Below are 23,724 nucleotides of genomic sequence, written 5' to 3'. Positions count from 1 at the left end.
AGAATGTAATTATAAAATATTTTTCTGACCAATTCTATCTCTTAACACATAGAGTAACATAAAAGGAGTAAGACATCATATGTGAACCACTGTTTAACATAATATATGAACGGTAGATATATTTTCCTAAATATTTAAACATTTTATTCTTATTCCCCCGAACTAGATTCACTAGCCATTATACCACTAATTTAAGAAAATGTAAAAAAAATTATACTATTATTACATAATTTATTATTTAAAGGTAGGGAATCGAGTATCTCGTAGGAGATGAGTTATCTCCTCTTGTCAGTGAAATCATGACATGACATGTGTCATATTTCATCATTTTTTATAAAAATATTTTAAAAAATAAACAAAATAGCATACATGTCATATTTTTACTGGCTAGAGGAGATAAGTTATCTCCTGATATGAGGAGATATATTATTCTCTTAAAAGTATTACAAATGAATGAAGATGAAGTAGTGTTATAAATCTTTACAATATTACACTATTACACTATTATTTTATTACTATTTATACTCACACGCTCCCTCACTCCTCAAAGAGCTGATTCTAAATCAAAAGCTACCTTCCCAGCTTCATGAATCGCCATTCTTGGTTTGTTATATCACCTCTCCTTCTTCTTTATTTAATTCTCACTCAGCATCTCCAATTTCACCCTCTCCATTTTTTTATGTTCCCTTATTCAACACTACATCATCATATTTTTTTATGTTCCCTTATTCCCATTCCAACAATGTTTCACACCATCACATTATTTTGGTTGATCAAAGTCCAAAAACAAAAAAAATGATACTCATTTTTAGTATATTTTATAACACGTGGAAAGTGCAATGGAACAAAATAGGTATTTAGTCTTGTTATTATTACTCTCACAGTTACTAACATTCATTGTGACAGGATCATCATCATCATCACCAATGTCTTCTTCTTCTTCAACCCCTCTCGTTTCTTTCCTCCAACTTCTCCAACAAACCGCATTCGAAACCTTCAGCAACTCAGAAACCTTCGACCCCAAAACCTACGTGGATTTACCTCTCAAATTCGACCTATCACAAACAACACGCGCCTTCCACAACCTTCCCAGAGCCCCTAACGGCGCCGTAACGGTGGAGGATTTAAACGGTTACATAGAAGAATACTTCGAGGGTGCAGGGGATGATATGGTGTACCTGGAACCAGAGGATTTTGTTATGGAGCCAGAGGGGTTCTTGGAGAAGGTGAAGAACGAAGAGGTGAGAGCGTGGGCGTTGGAGATTCATTCGCTTTGGAAGAATTTGAGTAGAAAAATGTCGAGTAGGGTAATGAGGGAGCCACAGTTGCATACTCTGATTCCTCTTCCTTGTAGTGTTGTTATTCCAGGTTCGCGTTTTCGAGAGGTTTATTATTGGGATTCTTATTGGGTAATTAGGTTTGTTCATCTCTCTCAACTTCATTATTACTTTATTAATTCATTCTCATGATTAGAAAATATATTAAATTCATATTTTATTTTTTGACTAATAAAATAAATAAAAATAAATGAGTATATAAAATGTTACACATCTTGGGTAGCCTATATAAATCTTTTTTGATACAGAAATTTACCATTATTTGATGTTTAACGTTAGGGTGTAACATTTATGTTAAGATTTATGTAAGTACAAACATTAATTTATATTACTTATATTTATTTATGAGAAAAAAATGTATATAAAGTGTAAGAGTTTTTTTATATTGTTATAATAACTTATCCATCATAATTTTTCAATCATTTTCATTGAATATTAAATATAAATAAAAACTAATATAAATGAATGACTACACTCTAAAAATTTCTACAATTGTCATATCTTTTTTCTCTTGATTTTATACATTCCATTTCATACTCCCTCTAACACCCCCTTCTATCTTAGCAGCATTTATTATTGTTATTTTCATTTTTCTATATTAATAGCGTTCACTCTACTTTTTGGACTTTTAATAAGACCCATTAATTAGGAAGCAATATTAAATGAGGATTGTAATATTAAGACAATTAGTTAAGAAGCAGTATTAATCTTGCAATATTCTTTAACAAATCAAGAAAACCAACCACTTTTTATTGGTTGGTAGGTATAATTTTAGTTAAAAATGTTTTATAACAAAGGGAGCACTGCTTATCTGCCTTTAAATTGTGGTTCACAAAGCAATATGGTGGTTTTAGAGTCTTCACAGTTATATTGCTACCTCAATTGTTCAGTAACTTATTTGCCATCATAGGGAGCTTCGTACATTGACTGCTTTGTTTAAAAGTGATAGACTCTCACTTAGTGTGGTCTGGGGAGAATAGATGTATGCAGATTTATCCCTGTAAGTGGATAGACTATTTCCAGGATTTGAATATGTGATCTTATAGTCACTAAGCAACAACCTTATCATTGTGTCAAACTCATCCTATTTGTTTAAAAGTGATGTGAGAAAAAAATGAGAGTTAAACTTTAAATATTTTACGCAAGTGTGAGCTTCTCTTAGCAATGCACAGATCTCTAAAAGTGCATGTTTAAGGTTATGGGACTTTTGGCATGATTTCAGTTTTTGGTTCATCACCTTGGCATTTACCATGATTATAGACAATTGTGAAAGAAATGCAATGGATGCAACTGTTTAAGTTGTTACTCAATTGCAGAAAGAGTGGTTGTAATGACAATTATGGAACGTGATATAAAATCTTGGCTCACACAACTCTAAATAATGCTTTTGTCCTTAGAAATTTGCTTAAGCTGTAATTTTCTTATAGTTTTCCTTTTCCCATTTAATTTTCTAAGCGATTAATGGGTTGATTTTGTTTTATTTTTGGGTTGCAGGGGCTTGCTGGTGAGTAAAATGTATAAGACTGCTAAAGCAATTGTGACTAATCTCATATCCCTCATAGAAGAATATGGATTTGTGCTTAATGGTGCTAGAGCATATTACACTAACAGGAGGTACCCACTTTTTCATTCACTGCTGTCGCTGTTATGCTTATTGTTATTGGTAGTGTCCTTTTTGTCTTCAGTTTCTGTTTTCTTTTTTTCCTTTTAAACAATTAGTAGGCAAAATATGAATTGAGCAAATTTGATATTAATAAGTTTATCATTAGTAAATAAAAGTTCCCGAAGGATATGGCTGCGTACATCTGTCCTCCCTAAGAGCATCGTGATTTTCACTCTGGTAGCATTTCACCTCATTCTCATATCTGCGCTGCACCTTCTCAAATAAAAGAAATTATTGCTCTTGTTGTTATTGTTATTACTGTTATAATTCTTGGCCTTACAGACAGTTTGGCTATGATTTTACAGCCAGCCTCCCCTTTTGAGCGCTATGATTTATGAGATCTACCATAGCACTGATGATATTGAATTAGTTAAAAGATGTCTACCTGCATTACTGAAAGAGCATGAGTTTTGGAATTCAGGTATTACACCACAACTTTTGCCTCAATTTCTTTATAGTTTGTTATTTGTAGTTGGATGACCTTTTAGTTTGCCCAAGTGTAATAGTTGTTTACCTTTTATATTTTATCTTTTTAGAAATACATAAGGTGACCATTACGGATGCTCAAGGTTGCACTCACTCCTTAAATCGTTATTATGCAATGTGGAACAAACCCAGGCCAGAAGCGTACATAATGGTGTGTTGTTTGTTAACAACTATGGTATCAATAAAATGGCATTTAATCTATAACTTTTGGTAATTCAATGCCATAGGACAAGGAATCTGCTTCCAAATTCTTGAATGATTCAGAAAAAGAACAGTTTTACCGTGATCTGGCTTCGGCTGCTGAATCAGGGTGGGATTTCAGCACAAGATGGATGAGGTACTATTTTATATATAACTTCAGTTTTTTATGAAAAAAGAAGTAAAATCATGAAATTCATATGAATGTTTGAGATGCAGTTTTGGTTTTGGTGTTTATTAGGCTTCTAAGCTTAAGCGGGGCATCTTCAATCAAATGGTCATCTTTCTTAGTAGAGCAAACATCAGCTTACTTCCTAATATGTTTCCTTCTTTAAGCAGTAAGAATTACTGTGATTTGGTAAAATTATCTCATGTTTTGATGCAGAGATCCACCTGATTTCACAACATTGGCTGCAACATCTGTAATACCGGTTGATTTAAATGCATTTCTACTTGGGGTATGTCTTAGACCAATATGACTAAAGAGAAGACTTGAAACCAGAGTCTGTAACCTGATTAATCCTCTAATGCTTATTGATTCAGATGGAACTTAATATCGCATTCTTTGCAAAAGTCATCGGAGATGATAACACTGCTGAAAAGTTTCTAGAAATTTCTGATGTTAGAAAAAAAGCAATGAATTGTGTTTTTTGGAACGAAAACATGAAACAATGGCTTGATTACTGGCTCAGCAGTAGTACATCTGAGGTATTTCGTAGTTCTACTTATAGAAACCTACCATAAAGGGAGCTGTGCTACCCTTCTACAATTCTTATGAGTTCTGACTACCTCTTTGGTACTTCCAGGAAGCTCAAGTTCAGAAAGAACTACATCAGAACCAAAATGTATATGCCTCTAATTTTGTTCCTCTGTGGATGGAGCCATTTTACTCAGGTATTCTTGATAAGCTGATATGGTATCCACATCAACTTTGGTAGCAACTAGCAAGTACATTTAATTGCATGAAGAATGATTGTTGTCGTCATTGTGGAACCAGTTTAGGGCTTTAGCTTTTGTAAAGCCTAAACTCTATCATGTCCACACAAGGATGCCTTCAGTACACAAATGCATAGAGGGTTTGGAACTTATGAGCGTGAGTGTAAGACTTTCGATCATGCTATCCAAACTTCTTATGGACCGATTTTCATCTATTTAACTGTGCAGTTATAGATAACTATTTATATCATATTGATTTTGCACACCAAAACTTACACTAACAGTAGATTATTAAATACTTAAATCAAATAGTTGCTCTTTCAACAAATGATGGAGTGGTAAATAGTTTCAGATCAACGTGTAATTTTATTAGAATGTTATAAGAAGCTATTCAACAGTGTAAGATTAGTTTATATTATGTTGCTGACATTTCATCAACTTAAACAAGGAAGGACTTTCTGTTGAATGCACATAGACGATGCTTCTAGCTACTTTTTACTTAAAATGATTTTGGTCTATAAAAATAAACACCAATAACCAATATCTGATTTTATTATTTGGGAGATGTAGATTACAAGTAATGTATCTAACCTTTTGTTACTGAGTTTAGCTTTCTTTCTGAAATTTTGAAAAGGAAATTCCTCCATGATTATTAATATGTTTTATACTTCGTAAGATATTTCGCTTGCGGGTAACGTTGTTGAAAGTCTCAAAAGTTCTGGTCTGATTCGTGCTGCCGGAATTGCAACTTCTTTGAGTGATTCAGGACAACAGTGGTAAGTAATAAAGAAATTCAGATTTAGTTGATGTTATACTGGGAAAGATAATGAAAACACTTCAGTTCATATATGTCATTGTTAATGGCTCTTATGCAACTTGTAATAGGGACTTTCCAAATGGTTGGGCCCCACTTCAACACATGCTAGTTGAAGGCCTTGTAAAATCAGGATTGAAAGAAGCAAAATCATTGGCAGAGGAAATTGCCATCAAATGGATCACAACCAATTTTATTGTGTACAAGAAAACGGGTGTAATGCACGAAAAGTTTGATGTGGAGCATTGTGGAGAATTTGGAGGTGGTGGTGAATATGAACCACAGGTATGAGTATACTTCATCTTCGTGATTTATTAGTATAGGGAAAGATTTGAGAAACATATCTTAGGTGATTGGAAGAAAATTGCTTGTTGAACTTTTCATGGATTTGTTATCAATCTACATATTTTAGAGAGAAAGAAAAACAGTAAATGACATATCTGCCTGTGTGACTATGCAGACTGGTTTCGGCTGGTCGAATGGTGTTTTGCTGGCATTCTTGGAGGAGTTCGGGTGGCCTGAAGATCGGAAAATAAGTTGTTGATGTGCTCAGAAATTGGAAGGATGAGTTCTTCTGATATTAATGGCATATTTCAAAGGATGGTGAAATAGTTTACTTATGAAAGCTATCTATGTAGCAACACTGATATTCACAAAGCATTTTCATTACAGAGCTATGCACTGTCCATCTAGCTAGCCTATTTGAAACCTTATTGCTTGTCCTATGAATAAAAGAGAAAATGCAAACATAAAAAATAGCAGCTAATTTAAAAATCTCTGATTTAATTGCACCTTATTCTGAGAAGCCTTCCACTTTTCTTGTCAAAGTATCTATCAATAAAGAAAACAAGCCTCAATTCAATCTCTTATTACAGGAACATGTATAGTCTAACTAAAGGTGTAAAGAAAAGGGTGTGCTAAGAGGGATAAGTGCATCTGATTTGTTTGTCACTCCTTGTACCATGAAATCAATCACAAGCCTATAATATAGCATTGGGAGGTATACAAACTATAATTAGAATCAGTGTTAACATTCATTTTCCTTTGTGCAAAGTTGTTGCCCAAAACCAGTTAGTGAATATGTTTAAAGCTATTTGTTATATAGCATAAATCAATTTGATAGAAGTGTGGTTGCTTTCTCCAAACAAATATTGCTTTAAGGGTTTGAACATTTATTTTGGCTTATGGGATACAATGCAGTCTAGCTTTGCCAACTCCTTTATACCACCCAGTAAAATTAATTGGGTAATTATAATGAACTCGATCTACTAATTGAAAAATCTAAATTTTAGGTCCTAAGATAGAAAAATCAATTTTGTTATAAGCTGCAAAAACAAACTCCACCCTAAGTAGCTACTAGCTAGTAACTTATTCTATCACCAATTCAACTATTGACTTTTCAAGGACCAAGTTCAATGGCAGTATCAGGCAATAATAGTCATTATGTCCATTCCTAAATTCAAGCTAACAAAATTTATTGTATACATTAAAATTGAATAAAATCTTTCTGTATACTATACACATTGTGATCATATATTACATTTCAACACGGATCATAAGCAAAAGTGAAATTCAGTTCTTTCAACTGATAGTTCCTAAAAATTTAAAGAATCATATATTTAATATTGACTTTGTATAAAGAATATATTATGAGAGTGCAATCCCTAGTCACCTATGCAAAAGAATTGCCATGGCTGCTGTACTATTATTACACTTGCAAACGTTGAAGCTTTGCAATGCGGCGAATTGCTTTCTTCCAAGATCGAACCATGTACTGCTTCACAAGCATAGCAACTCGATAAATTTAAATGAACATAAGCCTAGGTTTCAAACACGAACCGGTAACCCATAATTCTGGTACACTCTTATGTGTCCATCCCATCCTGCTGTTACAATCACTTGGCCCCACATGTGAGAATTAGACATTCCCTTGCATGCACTTCTCAAAAACTTGTAATCGGATTTACACATCGTTGGAGTAACAGAACTTTGTCTTGAGTCCAGACGCGTCTCCTCGGGCCAGGTTGGAGAAACCTTTGGGACTAACTCTGACAAAAACCCACAGTTCAAGAAGAAACAATCGGGCGAAGACAGAGTTAACCTCTGGTTGAAATCATGCTTCAGTGACGGTATTGATTCAATGCCACACCAAGGTATAGCAATTGCTGCTTTGTGGGATAGAAAACTCTCAGAAGACCAAATCTTCTTGGCTTTGGAAGTACTCCTATCCTGACCAGTATAGTTCCAGATACAAACATTTGAGTCCTCACTAACCGAGACAATGTGTTTCCCATCATTGGTAAATGAAGCATGCATTTGACCGACACTTCTAAGGCCTGAAGGCAAAGAAGAGGGAGCAGTATAAATAACAATGCACTTAATAACGTGAACAAACATAAGAAAAGGCGACACAGTTGACGAGGCTTCCACTTAGTGGGATATGGGGAGGGATATCCGTATATGTACGTAGTCTTATCCCAACAAGTGGATAAACTGTTTCCAGAATTTGAAAATGTGGCTATGACCTCATTGTCACTAAGCAACAACCTTACCGTTGCATCAAACCTCACATTCTTGATGTCAGCAGACATAATTGAACAAAAACAAAAACTCCGGGAAAAATTAATTAGCAAACCACAAATAAATGGGAAACCCCATGAATGCTCATATTTAAATAAGGAAAGGATATGTGAACCTACCCTTGAATTTGCATATGACATCAACTCCAGAAAGTATACAGACATGCGAATCAGCAGAAGCAACCAACAATTTGCTTGGGTCATTTGGCGAAAACTGAGATTACAATCATATAAAGTTAATAATCACTATTCAACAATTTTATATTGAATTGAAGATGACAAACCATAAAAAAGGGAACGACAGAAATAACCAACCTGCAAGCTAGTTATCCTTTTCCCCGGTGTCTTCTTTTTCCCTCCTAAGCTTAGTTGAGCATCCGATTGTAGATGATTATCTGGACAATTCAAAATAAAAGGATATAAATGACTGTTGGAAACTACTGCTATAATAATTATTTAGATCAATTATTTAAATTCAGAAACTACTTTACTGTACATACATAAAGAAACATTAAATTTAACAGTCCTCCAGTATTTGACCATATGCACCACTACCTCGATATAAATACAGACATGAACAAACAAATCAAACAACTAAGTCAACTTCTACTCAACCATTTATGTTTTTCTTTCAAAGAAAATTTAGATCGGACTTGACAGTTGAAGCTGTTCTATATCCATGCAAAACCATTATCGAAGTTGAAGTTCAGCACCTATAATGCTCTGAAACAAAGAGTAAAAAAACCCTGTAGTATATGCCCAAATTAACTTGGTAAATTTTATTTAACATTGTGCTTTACAAATAAAATTTAGTAAAAGCATATTCAGCTAATTCCTAGATGATAATTAATGGTTCTAAGCGGCTTCAAATTGAAACAAAATTCCAAACATGTATATACTCAGATATGTGCATACCTTTTATATCATAAAAACGGCAATTGCCTGTCATGGTACCCACAATTGTGCCCTGAAGAATGAGTGAAGAAAGTTTAAGAACAAAAGCAAAAATAGATATTCGCCTGCAAAAAATATTTTATTGGTAAATGCATAATGAAACAGACCTTCCCATCAGGGCGGAAACACACAGCAGTGACTATCTCTCTGATATTAATGTAATCAACAACTCGACAGCAAAGAACTTCCCAGATGCGAACTTTCCCATCAATTGAGCCACTGACGAAAAAATTATCGTTGACAGGATTGAAATTTACACATGTCACTGCATCAAAGACCAAAAGTAACAATATCATTTAGCGAACCAACACTATAAAAAGTATATATATATATATATATAATCATAAATTTACAGAAACGAATATTATCCAAATCATTCTTCAAAATACAAATTAAACGCAATATAAATAAGGTAATAGAAGCTAACCATAATTATTGTGGGAAAAAACTCTAAGGCATCTGTCAATTCCTACTTGCCATAGACGAACTGTCTTATCAACTGAGGATGATAATATAAACTGCAATTTAGAAACAAAATTAAACAACTAAGTTCCATTTAGCTACATAGAACTAAATGATAAGAAAATCAAAAGATCGTGTGTGATATAAAATTAAATAAAATCAGCTTGTTTCTTTAGGAAACTAACCCCTCTTTTGGACCATGCCAGGTCTAAAATGTCGCCATTATGCCCGTGGAACTCGTGCAAAGGTTTCTCCGATATATGGAAGGTCTTTGGCGGGATAATCACACATGTTGAACCAGATGATCTCTTGAACTTGTCTGTGTTAACTAATTTCTCTTTGTCTACATCTATCGGAGCTAGACATGAAAAACTATTCATTTTGAAATATGTAGTTGATGGATTATTATCCAGAATGTCCAATTTAGCTGATCTTTCATCCTCAACCACCTTCCACACACGTACAATGCCATCTTCACCACCACTAGCCAGATATTTTCCATCGAGACTGAACTTCATAGTCAAAATAACACCCTTGTGTGCTTTGAACTCTTGTTCAATGTGAAGGGAGGTAAGCTCCTTACTTCGCTTCATATATGAATGAACTGTAACTCTCTGTATCCTACTTCTATTTACTGAATCGAAGTCTTTGCCGTCCATTTCATCAAGCCCTTGATCATGAACAAAACAAGGCACCAAACTCAATTTCTTTAGCCAATCCCACTTCATTTTCTTTTTCACAACACCAAAAAAATTTGAGTTCTCCTCATCTCTCTGCAAATGTCTCTGAACCAATGGTGTTGGAGCAATAGTTCTCTGAAACTCTTCCAAGCTAATGAATTGGTTAGAAGCCGCAACACGCGGCGTGCTAAGCTTTCCATCCTGGCCCAATTTATCAATAACGAACTGTGTTCCATCATCCAAATTATCTATCATACATGCCAAATTCTCCCCAACACCGCGATTTTCTATAATAGTGGCCTCATTAGACAAAGAATTCGAGACAGTCCGGCTTGACCTGTCTACAGAACCTGAAGTTCTCAGCACTGCTCCATTGCTTGCAGTGATTCGGTCAACTCCGCAAGATGGATCTACCAACTCCTCACTTCCCATCATTAAATTCAAATCAGAACCGGCCTCTAAACCCATCCATCTTACGAAATTGAGGCGTCTCAGATGAACACTTTCAAGATTATTTGTCCAAACCTGATACCTAGTAACATATCCATTAGCATCACTAGATTCATTTGCTTCTGAGGAATCTGAATCCACATCAGAGGCAGAACACAACTCCTCACAAGTATCATAGAATTGATCAGCACCATCTTCCATAACCATACTCTACCCCTCTTCCGTTTTCCCAATTCCCACTATACCCTCAAATCAAAAGAGATTCTTTTCTTCACAGAAAACCAAAAAAGGAATAAACTTTACTTTAATTTACGGAAAAGGGTATCTGAAACAGCTTCAAGGATGATGAAACATGAACCGAAAAACATTTATGAGTCTACCTCACATGAAGAAGAAAAAACATTTGGAGCATGAAGTGGATAAAACAGAAGATTGGGGAACCGAAATAGGCGATGTTTGCTGAGGTGGGTCAACTTCAAGTTTTGACCTTGATGGAGAATATGAAAGAAATGATAGGGATCTTCACTGGTTGTGGCTTTATGTTTGTCTGAACTATGCATCATAGACATAACTAACCACAACCAATTCTGGTAAGGTAGAAAAAGAAGGCTTCCTAAACTGAACCATACATTATGAAGTAAGTAAATAAATAAGACTTAATGAGTTACTAGTTCTATCACTTCTATGTTTACAATAATCAAATAAATCTTTCCATATTTCTGTGCAAAAAGTATATAAATTAATAAGATTACAGTTAAATAGGAAAAAAGCTTTTGTTCTGAAAAAAAAAATGGCACTTATGAAATAAGAAAACTAATAAATAATAATAAAAATATGTGGTATGTTAACAAATGTTTTGACCTTAGTTTGAAAATATAACTATTGAATTTCCAAAGTCTTAAAACATCCTTTTATTATACAATTATTAATTAAATCCTTAACCAATATAACTAATATCATTAAGGTAGCGTTTAATATTCCAATAAATACTAGGTGATACTAGATAGGTTGAGTAACGAGGAAATGAATGAATGGTCCAAGAAGGAGTTGGTGTTGTTGGATTTGTTTATTTTGTCTATTACGACTAGGACTTGGTCTGGTCTTACTTTGCGTGCTGTTACCACCCACCAATCCAATCCCTTCCACTCTTTTTTCCCTTTACATTTCTATATGCATGTCTCGTGCACCATTTATGCGATAGGAAAAAATAACAAGAGAAAGATGTACACACTAACGGTATAAGATTTTTTATATTGTCGTTGCATTATTAATTGTTCATTTTTAATTACAATTCACTTTTGAGTAAAAAGAATACAAATGAATGATATATAATATACTGATTGTGTATAAATATTTACATTTTGTGTGGATAGATATTATCCTCAATTAAGAATTATTTTATTAGCTTTCTTACTTTCAGTGAAATTTGATAATATTTTATCATTCAACCCATAGATCAGTTGGCAGGATCCTGTCATACTACCCACTTCATTATTGTTTACTTTATGTAAAGTACTAAAACATTTATGAAATAAGTAAGAAAAAAATAATTGATTTGGGTTTCAGTGGTGAAATCATTATTCAAGTGTTGGGGTAAGACATATAATTAAGTTTGTGGGGAACTATTTTACTCTGCAACTTTGCAATGGTTACTTGGCCATTGCATAAAATTTGGTGTACCTTCTGTCTCTCCAAATTTGATTAGAAAAGTGCCCAAAACATTCAGAAAAACTTATTATTGTCAGACAGCATAAGAACATCCTATTTTATGCAGTTTGCTTAACGTGTGATTTTTCCAAAAACAATAAAACAAAAGTCAACAAATAACTTGTACTGTGTATGGACTATGTGAATACTAGAACAGTTTGAAGGAGGCACTACAAGATACTAGAGATAGATGATAGTTCAACCCGCTGCTACATTTTTACCACACTGATAGATCAACTACAGTATTTCTTACTCTTAAATACCCAATATTTCATATTTTTTTCTTTCCTTTAGGGCAGAGTCAAAATATGCATAACTTCGGAAATAATCAAAAACCGCGCTCATCCAACCAGAGTTTTCAGGAGCTTGGTTCTTCCGCCTTTTTCTAATGCCACCACCCACCCTTTGTGGAACATGTTTCCAGAAGTGGTTCTTCCAGAAAGGTGTTTCTGAAAAGTAATTTTGCAACACTTCTGAAAATATGTTTATGAAATCTGGAAACATTTTCCAGATAAACCAAGAGGGAGGGTGGTGGTATAAGAAGCTACCACGGTGACCGGGTTAGCTGTGGTAGTACAAAATATACAATAAAAAGTTTTAGTCCATGAACTCATTCCATCTGGCTTTAAGAAGCTATACATAACTGTAGTGCATGCATGTATTGCATACACAATCTCCTCTTTACTAATTCAGAATAGACATAAACAGAAGCCAAATAAATAAAAGGTATCCAGATAAGATTTTGATTTCTCAAGTTCAGAAAGGAAAAAGATTAAACACACAGATACACAAAACTATAATATATAGTCACCCTTTTACTACCGGCGTCTCATCCTTCCACCAATTTTTGCAGTTTGTTTTTATGAATTCTTTCTTTATTTGTTTACCAGGATCAGTCAGCAGTCATCGGTTGGGCGATGCAACACCTGAAACGAGCCTTCCGCACTGTTGTCAAGATCTCAGTCTCCGCACTCTCTAGCATTCCTACAATTTGAGGAAACGGTGGTCTAACATCAGGGTTGGGATCCCAGCATCTTGTCATGATCTCGCCGAGAATAGGCAAGCAATCATTGGGTACAATTGGGCGAACATTTCTGTTGACAACTGCGAATGCTGCCTGTACTGCTGTCATGTTCTGAAATGGAAGCATTCCAGTGATGAGTTCCCATAGAACAATCCCAAAGCTATATATATCCACCTTTTGAGTGTAGGGCCTATGCTGGATCATCTCCCTGTAGCAGATCAGTAGGCAACACATTTAAGTATCACATTAAAATAATTTCAGATAAAAAAACTAAATAGTTAAAGCCAATTATGCATTTTAGCACTAAAAACAAGTGCACTCATATCAGCCATCAACTAAATTTTAGTGGCAGCAATCTAGCAAAAACATATGAAAACATGCTGATTCAGGGATGCGGACATGATTATGTTAGATTGGTATCCTACACAACTGGGTAATGGAGCTCCCCATATACACTCTAATAATGGGTTCTCAATTGAATTGATCTCTACAGTTATTGAGTACAGGGTAGTTCTGATAAAAGATAGAAGCTAACAACAACGTCCATTCAATAGAAGCATGATACTGGAATGGAGTAAGAAAAGACAAGGAAAGAAAATGAAAGCATTCCTCTTAGAAACTTGGAAAAGGCAAAACAATGAAATAAAACTAAAGAGCCTTGCAATTCATTTGAATGTCGAATAAGGAAACATCATGAATGTCAGCCTTTGAAGAGCACCAAAAAGTATCATTGAAAACAAGCCCATCTCAAATAAAGTCAAGGGTTAAATTTTCTTGAAAAAGACATGCGCTGACCACCAGAAAGAGGCCATAAAACAATCCTGCATATCCCCTTAGTCAGAAATATTATCTATCACTCTTCTCCTAAACCAACCATGTTTTTTCTTCTTATTTTCCGTACTCGTTCAGCAGACCATACAATCAGCTGCAAATGTATATCCTTCCCACTGCCAGGAAAGTCCTATACCTCAATCCCTTAAATTTTAGCCCTTCAATAAAAAAAATTCCATATTAAACTTTAGTATTCAACATCCTTGAAAACAATTATAGGCAAGTTTCCTTAACTTGTTTTGCATTGAACATATGCCATGTTAGAACAACCTCATAAAAGCAGCAATAAACACTTGTCTTAATCCCAAGTGTTTGGAGTCAGCAACAAGAATCCATAATATAACCATTCAGAATCTTCTGTGTAGACACCATTTCTATTTCTATAATGCTAATTCATAAGCATATATACGGTTAACCAGTCAGTTTAACAGTGCAAGTCAATCAAACAATCTTGAAAACCATGTCATCAAATATTACCAGCAGTCCAGCACATATAACGGATATGCAATCACTATCAAATCTCTATTAAAATATGAAGGCCAAAAGCAACAAACAATTACTGGAACAAACTTCTAATCGAATAAACATGACAGGTGTTAAAAAACCAAAAGAAAAGAAAATAGCATCCACAACAATGGATATTTGACCTTATCATGCAACAACTATTACCAATGCATATTATGCATGTGCAATCAATATCAAACCTCTATTAAAATACAATGGTTCAGAATCCTCCGTGTAAATACCATTTCTATAATGATACTGATTCATATTGAATATACACAGTTTATAATCAGTTTAACAGTGCAAGTCAATCAAACATTCTTAAGAATCATGTCATCAAATATTACCAGCACATATAACAGACATGCAGTTAATATAAAATCTCTATTAAGATACACAGGTCCAAACCAAAAAACAATCACCTGAACCAATTTCAAACTGAAAAAACACAACACTCGTTAAAAACACAGGGTGGCAAATTAAAATCCACAACAGTTGATATTTAACCTCATCATGCAACAATCGTTACCGGTGCATACTATGATCATGCAAACAAATACCAAACCACTATTAAAATACAACAGTCCAGACCAAAAAACAGTTATTGAGACCTATTCCAAACTTTTAAAAAAATAATGTATAAAAGACACAAGACGACAAGTTAACGTCAAATAGTAACAGCATGCAAATATTTAGCATCATCATGCAACTTGAGTTATCCATCAAGACAATATAGTATCTTGAACACAAATATGATGATATGCATATAAATATACAGATATGCAATAGGATGCCTACAATCAAATATTACCTGTACACATAATAGGCCTCTGTTTAAATACAAAGATACAAACCAAAAAAAAATACTACTGGGACCTATTCAAAACCAAAAAACAAAACGATGGTTAGTAAAACACAAGACGAAAAATCAAGCATCAATGGTAACAGAACCCAAACATCTCATTAGGAAACTGTTATCCATCAAGGCAAGATAGTATCTAAAACATAATAAGCATATGAAACTGCAGACATGAAAAAAGATATACTCTTATTCAAACACAGGGTTTTCACATTTCATAAAGTTAATATGATTTTGCATGCTGTAAACTGTGAAAGTTTTGCCAATGGCACGATATATGTTGCTATATATTGAAAAGGACAGCCCAATGCTTGAGGCTCCCACTACTGAGGCATGGGGAGGGTTGCACAACCATATGCCTGTAAATGGAGAGGCTATTCCCATGACTAGAACCCGTAACAATTAGGTCAAAAAAATAATTCCCATGACTAGAATGAATCAAGTCTGTTATTGGTTAGCCAATCAAAAAAATAACAGAGCGGCTAAGATTCATGTTTAATACACAATAAATATTGACTCCTTTAATTAGTACTTTCTCCTTTAGCCAAGAAAAGAGAGTACATGTTGTCAAAACTTAGTAACTTTCATTTTATTGACCAACTATGCATTCAAATAGGGAAAAATTTCAAGAATTTCAACATTTTGTTTCGGTTACATAGTAATGGAGTTAATGTAATTAAATAAAAAATATCATAACGAATTAAATTGGTAACCAATAATTTATTTATAAATGATTCTTCTTCCAATTTCATGGCTCTATTAACCTTCTGAGATATTCTGAAACTGTTAATAGAAATGGTAAAGCAATAAAATCTGCTCCCTCGTTTTTATGACATGATTGTTAAAATATGAGAGTGAGCCTCAATGCAGTGGTAACCTTACTGCCTTGTGACCTCTATATGCCACGGGTTCATATCCTGGAAACATGCTATCTGCTCTAAGGCTGTATAGATATAGTGATATACCCTCCCAAACCCCACTAGATTGGAGCCTCATGCACTAGGCCCATTTTATTATTGTAAAAATCTAAAAACACTCACAGTTTCGCCCTACTAAATCAGCTTTGTCATCGATGAGTTGAAACATAAACTGTTTAAGGGGGCAGTCTAGGCCAACAGCTGGATAAAGGGAAAAAACATGATGGTATATTTTTCTAACCATACCTCTCTGTAACTATAACCAAACACAAGCAAAGTCAGAAGTTTCTTGCTACACCATTCCATCTAACCTTACTTAAAGTTTGAATATGACTTTACCAAGTCATGCCAATATTAAAAAAATAAACATATAAAAGACCTGAACACAGATTCTTTCAGTGTCTAAAGCCAAATACAAGGAAGAAAAAACAATTTACTCGGCAAAAATTGCACTAGAAAATACCAAGTGTCAAAAACAACTTAGCTACAACTAATAATGCTTGCTCAGGCCACAAGATTGCTAACCAAGTTCTGGCCAAACACTTCTGGAGCTAAAACTCTTTTAACTCATTTCATTCACATGCCCTTTTTGACTTAACAAACTTCTGATGGACATGGATTAGTAATTAGGAAGTTTTTTATTGGACTGTATGTCGAATGAGCAATAGGTTTTAAGCATAGCTTCAGGTTACCCAATATACTAAGCTTGCGCAACAATCCCCTAATAAGGATTCCCTAACACCACTATAGAAGTTAGCTGCTAGCCAGCAGTTTGTAATGTATCTACTCAAAAATATCATGTCACTCAAAAGTGAAAACACATGAAAAAGTACATTTTTCACTCATGGGATTCATAAATTATTCCAACCAAAATATTTAAATGGACGAAATGTTTGATTGTTATCCAGTATGGACGCAAAATATGTCTACTGTTTTCCAAGTAAGGAAAATAGGGTGAGAATGGGAGACACAACAGACAATAGATGAGAAAAATATTGGTGGCACCAACATTAAAATAAACTTATCATCACTCAATATAGGATGCTTACAAATCAAACGAATACAAACAATCAGTATGAGCAAAAAACAAGATCAACATTTTAACATTTTTAAACAATCATTCCGACGGGAGCTCCATTGATTGCAAGTATTTGAAACTAGCATTATCATCAGATCTTGCTACTTTGATAAAAGATGAAAGCCCAAACTGTACTTTGAATAGTGGACAGCACTTATGGTTCCTGTAGTGTTAGTCAATGCAGTGTAGACATGCCCTCACCCTTCGAATACAAACAAGAGGGACAGATATTTCCCTCCACTTCTTGATACAAAACATACAGATAAGAATAGTATGAGAATGAGATTCTGATTAAAAGAAATCTATGCCATAGTTACAATCATCCAGCCACAAATATTTAGTTTACGATTAAAATGAAAAAACAAAAGAAAAAGAGTTACCAGTGCCAATACATGCTGCCTGAAGCAAACAAAAATAAGTATACGAAAAATATATAAACTAATGTGGAAATAACACAACTCCTATTCCAACAGTATGAGCCACTTCATTACAGGATCAGAAAGAACAAACAATGAATAAAGAGAACATAATATTGACCCCTACAACATAAATGTATCATCTTTTTGTTAGAAACATTATAAATTTTAACGACCTTTACTCCGATGAATATCTGTTCTTGTAGAAGATTAAAATAATATAGCAATTATACTAAACATAATTTTAGAAACACAGCCAGAATGCATATTAAAACTAATATAAAAAACAGAACACTAAATAATCTTACGGAGCCATCCAACGGTATGTTCCAGTTTCAGGTGTCATTCCTTCAGTTTGCACTTCAATCCTGGCAACTCCAAAGTCCGCAATTTTAATAGATTTGTCACCAAAAATCAAAAGATTATCAGATTTCAAGTCCCTGTGTATCAATCCAAGGCCATGAACATATGCCATTCCCCTTGCAACATCCAAAGCTTGTTTGACAGCCAATTTGAGAGGTACTGATCGGTTTTGACGCTTCCTTAAAAACTGTCGAACTGAACCACCTTTGGCATACTCAGTTACAATGCACCATACCATTGGCTTATGGCACGCACCAATGAAACGGACTATGTTAGGATGCTTTAGCGTAGCCAGCATCATGACCTCAGCCTGAAACTGCTGTTCCATCAATTGAGCCTTTGATGGATCATTTTCTGGCCTCTCCAAGATTTTGATAGCAACATCTTCATTATTGTAAGTACCCCTATAGAGTTTCCCAAAAGCTCCTTGCGCAAAAGCCTCACCCATATTAAGCTTCTTCAAATCAATTGTCCACTCATGGAAATTGTCAAGACCCTCAGTTGGAGAACTATTGTCCATAAGAGCTCGAGCCAAAGCATCATCGCTTAAAGCATGTATGACTCCTCCTCGATGATTGACACTGTGTGCAACAGAGTAGTTATCATTGGCACGCCTCTTCAATCCTTGGTGATCCAACATGCGGGTATGGGAATCATTGGACCCAACACTGCTATTATCAACAGACATCGCAACAGATCCTCCGTCGTTACCTGTTTGCAAGCTCCCAATGCTGTCAAGTGACATATTGGTACCCTCCCCGAGCTTATGGTAAAAACCTTCAGAGACATCATAATAGTTATTATGCTTGTTCAGGTCTATCATTCCATGGAATTTTGACACACCGTCCATTTTCACACAGACGAGAATAGCCTTCAAATCTTATTATACCTTCAGCATCAGAAATTGTAAATAGAACCACCTGTAAAAAAAACCTATAACCAAAGTAAACCCAAAAACTCATTAGTGTCTGAAATTACAAACCTTAATCACAGTAAATAAGCTGGTTAACCTCCCCCACCCAAATATCATCATTTTGTTTAATGATCAAGTACACCAAAAAAATAAAATTTCATAGCTTCCAACTACAATCTCTGTAAAATCTGGCCAAGTTAATATCACAAAATAGAAACCACTTCTAGTATCCAGAATCATCATTTCATTCAAGACATGGAAATAAATGCATATGACACGAGCTTTTTTTAAGAGTAGAAAATATCAAAACTAACATAAAAGACCAGATTTAAGTGTGTCATCGCTTTGCAAATCAACACATGAAGATACTTCTCTTGAACATAACCATTTTCCAATAGAACTAGAAAAGGAGTAACTAATCAAAATCACTTCTTGGAGTATTACCCAAAAAAAGAAACACTCACTTATTAGAGTCCGTCAACTACACAAGCAACATAAAGCAAGCGAAATTCAGTGAAAATCATGCACAAATAACACGAATTGAAAGTTAAACACCGACACGAAACAACCGAAGTGAATAATTAAAATTTTACAAAAATAAATATCTTGAGAAAAAAATTCTCAGCCCTCACCCCAATTTCTCAATCAAATCTCAACCGTATATTAACGAAGTCCGAAATGATCTTACAAAGAAAAGCGGGAAAACATCAAAATTTCAAGGAACCCTAAAATCGGAAAATTCTAGAAAGAAAAAATTGTGAATAAGGTAAGAACGGTGAAACGTACCTGGGTGAATAAAGCTTTAAATTTAACTACGGTGAAGATAAGGTATTCGAAGTTGAAAGAGAAAGTGAAGAGATCGAAGAAAAGGAAAAAGGAGAAACCGAAATGGAAATGGAAATGGAGTAAGATTGAGTTGTTCTTCAGCTAAAGACCAAAGAAGAGAACAAATTAAAGAGCAAATCAAATGAAACTGATGACTTTCTTTTTTGTTTGTTTTTACTCGTTTTAGTATATATTTATTTCTATCTCTAATTTTTTTAATGTATTTGAAGTGTGTGTGCCCTATTCTTTTTCTACTTCCATTTCTTACATTCTCTATTCTCAATGTCTTCCTTTCATTTACAAACAAAGGCATTGCTAGTGGATCCTCAAAGTTAAGGTTTGATTCGTGTTAATAATATTTTTTAGAACAGATAGTTACAAATCTCGGAATGAATTACTTTTTTACCAAAAAATAAGTAAAGATACTCTTAATAGTATCAAATAAAATTCTTCATTTCCTTTCATGTTTTTCTTCATTGATTTTATTTTTTAAGGATAGTTATGACTATATTTATTATCTATACATAATAAAAATATGGTGTAATTACAACCCGAAACTAATTTATACTTTTTCATTTTACCCTTAATGTTATTATTTTATGTATACAAAAACATGTTTATTAATAATTATATAAGAAAAAAGGTTTTAACATTATTTCTGTTGAACACATGTCACAACCATATTCATTTTTTCCAGCTTAAACATGTACTCCTTCAACACACTTTGCATTATTAATTTTCTTTATCATGCACAATTGCACACTATACACTGTATTACACACACCTTCATATTTAGATCATGTACACACAACCTCATCCACATATCACTTCACTTTCTCACTCCTCCATTAATATTCATTAGTGCTCAACACAATGAATTAAATGCAAAATAAATTTTCATTATTGCATTAACTACAAGTGAGAGCAAAATGATATACATTTTTTCATTCCATAATTGTCTACAATTTCATTTATTGTTCATTAATTAAATACATTTATTGTTCATTTATTGTTCTATTTTTTCACTTACTTAGATTTCATCTCCCTTCTATTTAGATTCAAGTAATAGTGGCATCACATAAAATTGTTATTGAATTATTTTACAAAAACATGTACGTGTTCTTCTCTTTCCTGTCTTTCTATCATGTTTCATTATTAATCACATAACTCTCCCCTTTCCGCTCCTTAAATTTTCGTTTTTATAACTAAAAAAGTCTAATTCAAATTTGAAAAAGCCTTTTCATTTTTATAACTTTTAAATATTTATTTTTAATAAAAAAGACTCATATAATATCACCAATCATTTTCTATAACTTTTTAAATATTTATTTTTTAAAAATCACATAATATCATGTTTTATTTAAATTCAAAATTATGTTTGAACAAGTTCTGATCATGCGAATGCATAAGTAACATGTGTGTTCTTATTTCTTAACAATGCGGATGTACTAGTAATGTGTGTGTTTTTAAGCATACGAATGTATGGGCAACATGTGTGTTCTTAACAATACGAATGTACACATAAAATGTGTGTTTTTAAACCTGTGAATGCACGGATAAAATTGTGGGCTCTTAACAATACGAAAGTACAACTAATATGTGTATTTTTAACTATACGAATACACGAGAAACATATGTGTTTTTAACAATATAAATATATAAATAACATGTGTATTTATAACCATACAAATACACAAGTAACATATGTGTCTTAATTAACTTAATTAACTGAATATGTATAATGTTAACCAAAAATTACTGTCTCTTACAAATGCAAATTTTGTAAAAGCAAACCTTCACATACTTCATTTTCCATGCTCCACGTTCTTTTCATGCTTCCTTACTCTATACTCTATGTGCTATAACAACTTCTTATGTTGTAACTGAAAAATATTAAGGTTATATGTTTAGAGAAAAAATACACGTTTCTATTTTGTGCTTAAATCCACATATTCCTATTTTTTTCCCGAGAATAAAATGTTGGTAGTTAGAGAAGGTGCTGTATGTACTTCTTGGTGCAAATGCATACCCTGGTTTTAAAAAAAATGTATATTACCGGTGTAACCAATTAAACCTATGTTTTTTTTTTTTTGTAAATGACATGTTATGCTTCATGAAAAATAAATAATTATTATTTTATTAAATTATTTTATAATATTATGAGTATGCAATTTAAGAAACTTCATGATTGTTTCTTTGAGACAAATACTTAACTACTTCTTGTATGTATTATTTGAGTATAATCGATTTCTTCTATAGTTTTTGATATAGCAAAACTAATTGAATTCACAAAGTTTTATCCATGTGATTTTTGTTCAACTAATTTGATGATATTTAATAATCAATTTGATACTTACATCATTGATAAGCATAACAATATTCAATTTGCTTCTTTGGAAGGAATCAATAATCTTTTAAGATAAGTTGGTTGAAAATGGAAGATACATAGGTTGCATAATCGAATGGGAGATGCATGGATGAATGACTGTCTAATGACTTACATTTAATAAAAAATATTCAATAACATTAACAATCATCAACCATTTCAAAATATGAAATTGTGTCGTGATTAATCATCAAATATATAATTTAGTTGATTAAATTTGTTTAAATTTTGTGTAATATTAATATTTTTATTTTTTATAATTGATAATATTTATTACTTTATTGTTTAACATGTTGCATACCCTGACTGTGGGTCCTAGATTCGTCACTATTTGTAGTATATGAGTTTTAATTATCGTTGATTGTTCAAAAAAATAATACAAACAAATAATGAATAGTATATTAACTGTGTATAAATCTTTGTTTGACAATAGATAGATATTACACTCTTTTTCTTTTGTTTCTTAATTGGTGCATATAAGATAGGAGTGTTTGCGGTCGATTTGGATCGGTTTTTAAGCAAAAAAATCAGCCGATCCAAACACATAATTAGTATGCAGTCCAGTCCGGTCCATTTATATTAAGATGTCTGATTCAATCCAGTCCAAATATTATATGTGGTTTCGGTCTGGTTTGGATCAGTCTTTTTTTAAATATTAACATATAAATCTCTTCTCTTTTACATCACATGTCATATATATTTATATATATATTTACTTTCACATGTATATTTAATACAAAAAAATATTTAATTCTTCAAAATAAAATTACCAAGACCGAATATTCGTCAGCACGCTAGTTGAGAAATATAATGACAAATAAATTATGGTGAGCATGGATAATGATACTGAACTTATGGTGACTAGAGAAATATGTAAAGAACTCTAATTCTCTTTTTCCAAATTATGGTGAATAGAGATAATGACAGTGATTTTATCTCCATCAGCACTTCAGCAGAGTATTTTTATATATAACTAGCAGTGTACCCGTGCACTTACACGGGTCGCTTCTTTGTTTATATATAATGCAAATATAATATACACATATTTTATAATATCAATAAATCATGTATTGAAACATTATATTTCCCATTCATATAGGTGCAATATTAACATTGATTTTTGAGTGTATATGTAGAATATTCACAATTATAAATGCGTTTGTATAAGCATTTATTTGTTGAAAGTGTGATTATAGAAAATATTTGATTCTTAAATAACTCAATAAATAAAATTCAAATTGTATTGGATAATATCTCACCTCTATATTCTCTATATAAAATTATAAATATAAGGAGTTATTTTTGCATCATATTTTTTGTGATTACGGTTATAAGTATCATA

The 23,724-nt window shown here is 33.1% G+C and overlaps 3 protein-coding genes across 7 annotated transcripts; 1 reads left to right on the top strand and 2 right to left on the bottom strand.

Moving 5' to 3' along the window:
• LOC109349887 (trehalase) lies at positions 573-6,200 on the top strand. 2 transcript variants are annotated; one of them, XM_019590930.1, is made up of 12 exons: positions 573-603; positions 907-1,417; positions 2,832-2,951; positions 3,306-3,421; positions 3,537-3,637; positions 3,714-3,823; positions 4,070-4,142; positions 4,228-4,392; positions 4,491-4,578; positions 5,297-5,396; positions 5,506-5,719; positions 5,895-6,200. In XM_019590930.1, exons 2-12 carry the CDS (start codon positions 927-929, stop codon positions 5,976-5,978), a joined length of 1,662 nt encoding a protein of 553 aa, XP_019446475.1. In that variant the 5' UTR covers positions 573-603; positions 907-926; the 3' UTR covers positions 5,979-6,200. The 2 variants fall into 2 exon arrangements, with proteins under 2 accessions (XP_019446475.1, XP_019446474.1); XM_019590929.1 differs by lacking the exon at positions 573-603 and having other exon boundaries at positions 825-1,417.
• LOC109349885 (uncharacterized WD repeat-containing protein C3H5.08c-like) lies at positions 6,859-11,227 on the bottom strand. Of its 3 annotated transcripts, none has more exons than XM_019590928.1 (8): positions 10,318-11,227; positions 9,615-10,281; positions 9,395-9,485; positions 9,075-9,232; positions 8,929-8,980; positions 8,329-8,408; positions 8,134-8,227; positions 6,859-7,770 (listed from the first exon to the last, which is right to left on the bottom strand). In XM_019590928.1, the coding sequence occupies exons 1-8, from the start codon at positions 10,764-10,766 to the stop codon at positions 7,262-7,264; spliced, it is 2,100 nt and encodes a 699-aa protein (XP_019446473.1). In that variant the 5' UTR covers positions 10,767-11,227; the 3' UTR covers positions 6,859-7,261. The 3 variants fall into 3 exon arrangements, with proteins under 3 accessions (XP_019446473.1, XP_019446472.1, XP_019446471.1); XM_019590927.1 differs by having other exon boundaries at positions 9,615-10,823; positions 10,940-11,227; XM_019590926.1 differs by having other exon boundaries at positions 9,615-11,227.
• On the bottom strand, positions 13,026-20,159 carry LOC109349884 (serine/threonine-protein kinase HT1-like). Of its 2 annotated transcripts, none has more exons than XM_019590924.1 (3): positions 19,957-20,159; positions 18,204-19,188; positions 13,026-13,498 (listed from the first exon to the last, which is right to left on the bottom strand). In XM_019590924.1, exons 2-3 carry the CDS (start codon positions 19,106-19,108, stop codon positions 13,159-13,161), a joined length of 1,245 nt encoding a protein of 414 aa, XP_019446469.1. In that variant the 5' UTR covers positions 19,109-19,188; positions 19,957-20,159; the 3' UTR covers positions 13,026-13,158. The 2 variants fall into 2 exon arrangements, with proteins under 2 accessions (XP_019446469.1, XP_019446470.1); XM_019590925.1 differs by having other exon boundaries at positions 18,204-19,191; positions 19,958-20,159.

This window comes from Lupinus angustifolius, chromosome LG06 (assembly GCF_001865875.1).
Source record: "Lupinus angustifolius cultivar Tanjil chromosome LG06, LupAngTanjil_v1.0, whole genome shotgun sequence".
Lineage (NCBI taxonomy): Eukaryota > Viridiplantae > Streptophyta > Magnoliopsida > Fabales > Fabaceae > Lupinus > Lupinus angustifolius.
This window is presented reverse-complemented; position numbering and strand designations above follow the sequence as displayed.

Excerpts from the sequence above, each read along its gene's own strand:
- LOC109349885 (XM_019590926.1), bottom strand. The coding sequence starts at position 10,766 with ATGGTTATGGAAGATGGTGCTGATCAATTCTATGATACTTGTGAGGAG. Across the intron at positions 9,486-9,614 it reads TGGCATGGTCCAAAAGAGGG|TTTATATTATCATCCTCAGT; the intron begins GTTAGTTTCCTA and ends TCTAAATTGCAG. Across the intron at positions 8,981-9,074 it reads GTTTCCGCCCTGATGGGAAG|GGCACAATTGTGGGTACCAT; the intron begins GTCTGTTTCATT and ends CTCATTCTTCAG.
- LOC109349887 (XM_019590929.1), top strand. The coding sequence starts at position 840 with ATGGAACAAAATAGGTATTTAGTCTTGTTATTATTACTCTCACAGTTA. Across the intron at positions 1,418-2,831 it reads GATTCTTATTGGGTAATTAG|GGGCTTGCTGGTGAGTAAAA; the intron begins GTTTGTTCATCT and ends TTTGGGTTGCAG. Across the intron at positions 5,397-5,505 it reads AGTGATTCAGGACAACAGTG|GGACTTTCCAAATGGTTGGG; the intron begins GTAAGTAATAAA and ends AACTTGTAATAG.
- LOC109349884 (XM_019590924.1), bottom strand. The coding sequence starts at position 19,108 with ATGGACGGTGTGTCAAAATTCCATGGAATGATAGACCTGAACAAGCAT. Across the intron at positions 13,499-18,203 it reads ACATACCGTTGGATGGCTCC|GGAGATGATCCAGCATAGGC; the intron begins GTAAGATTATTT and ends GATCTGCTACAG.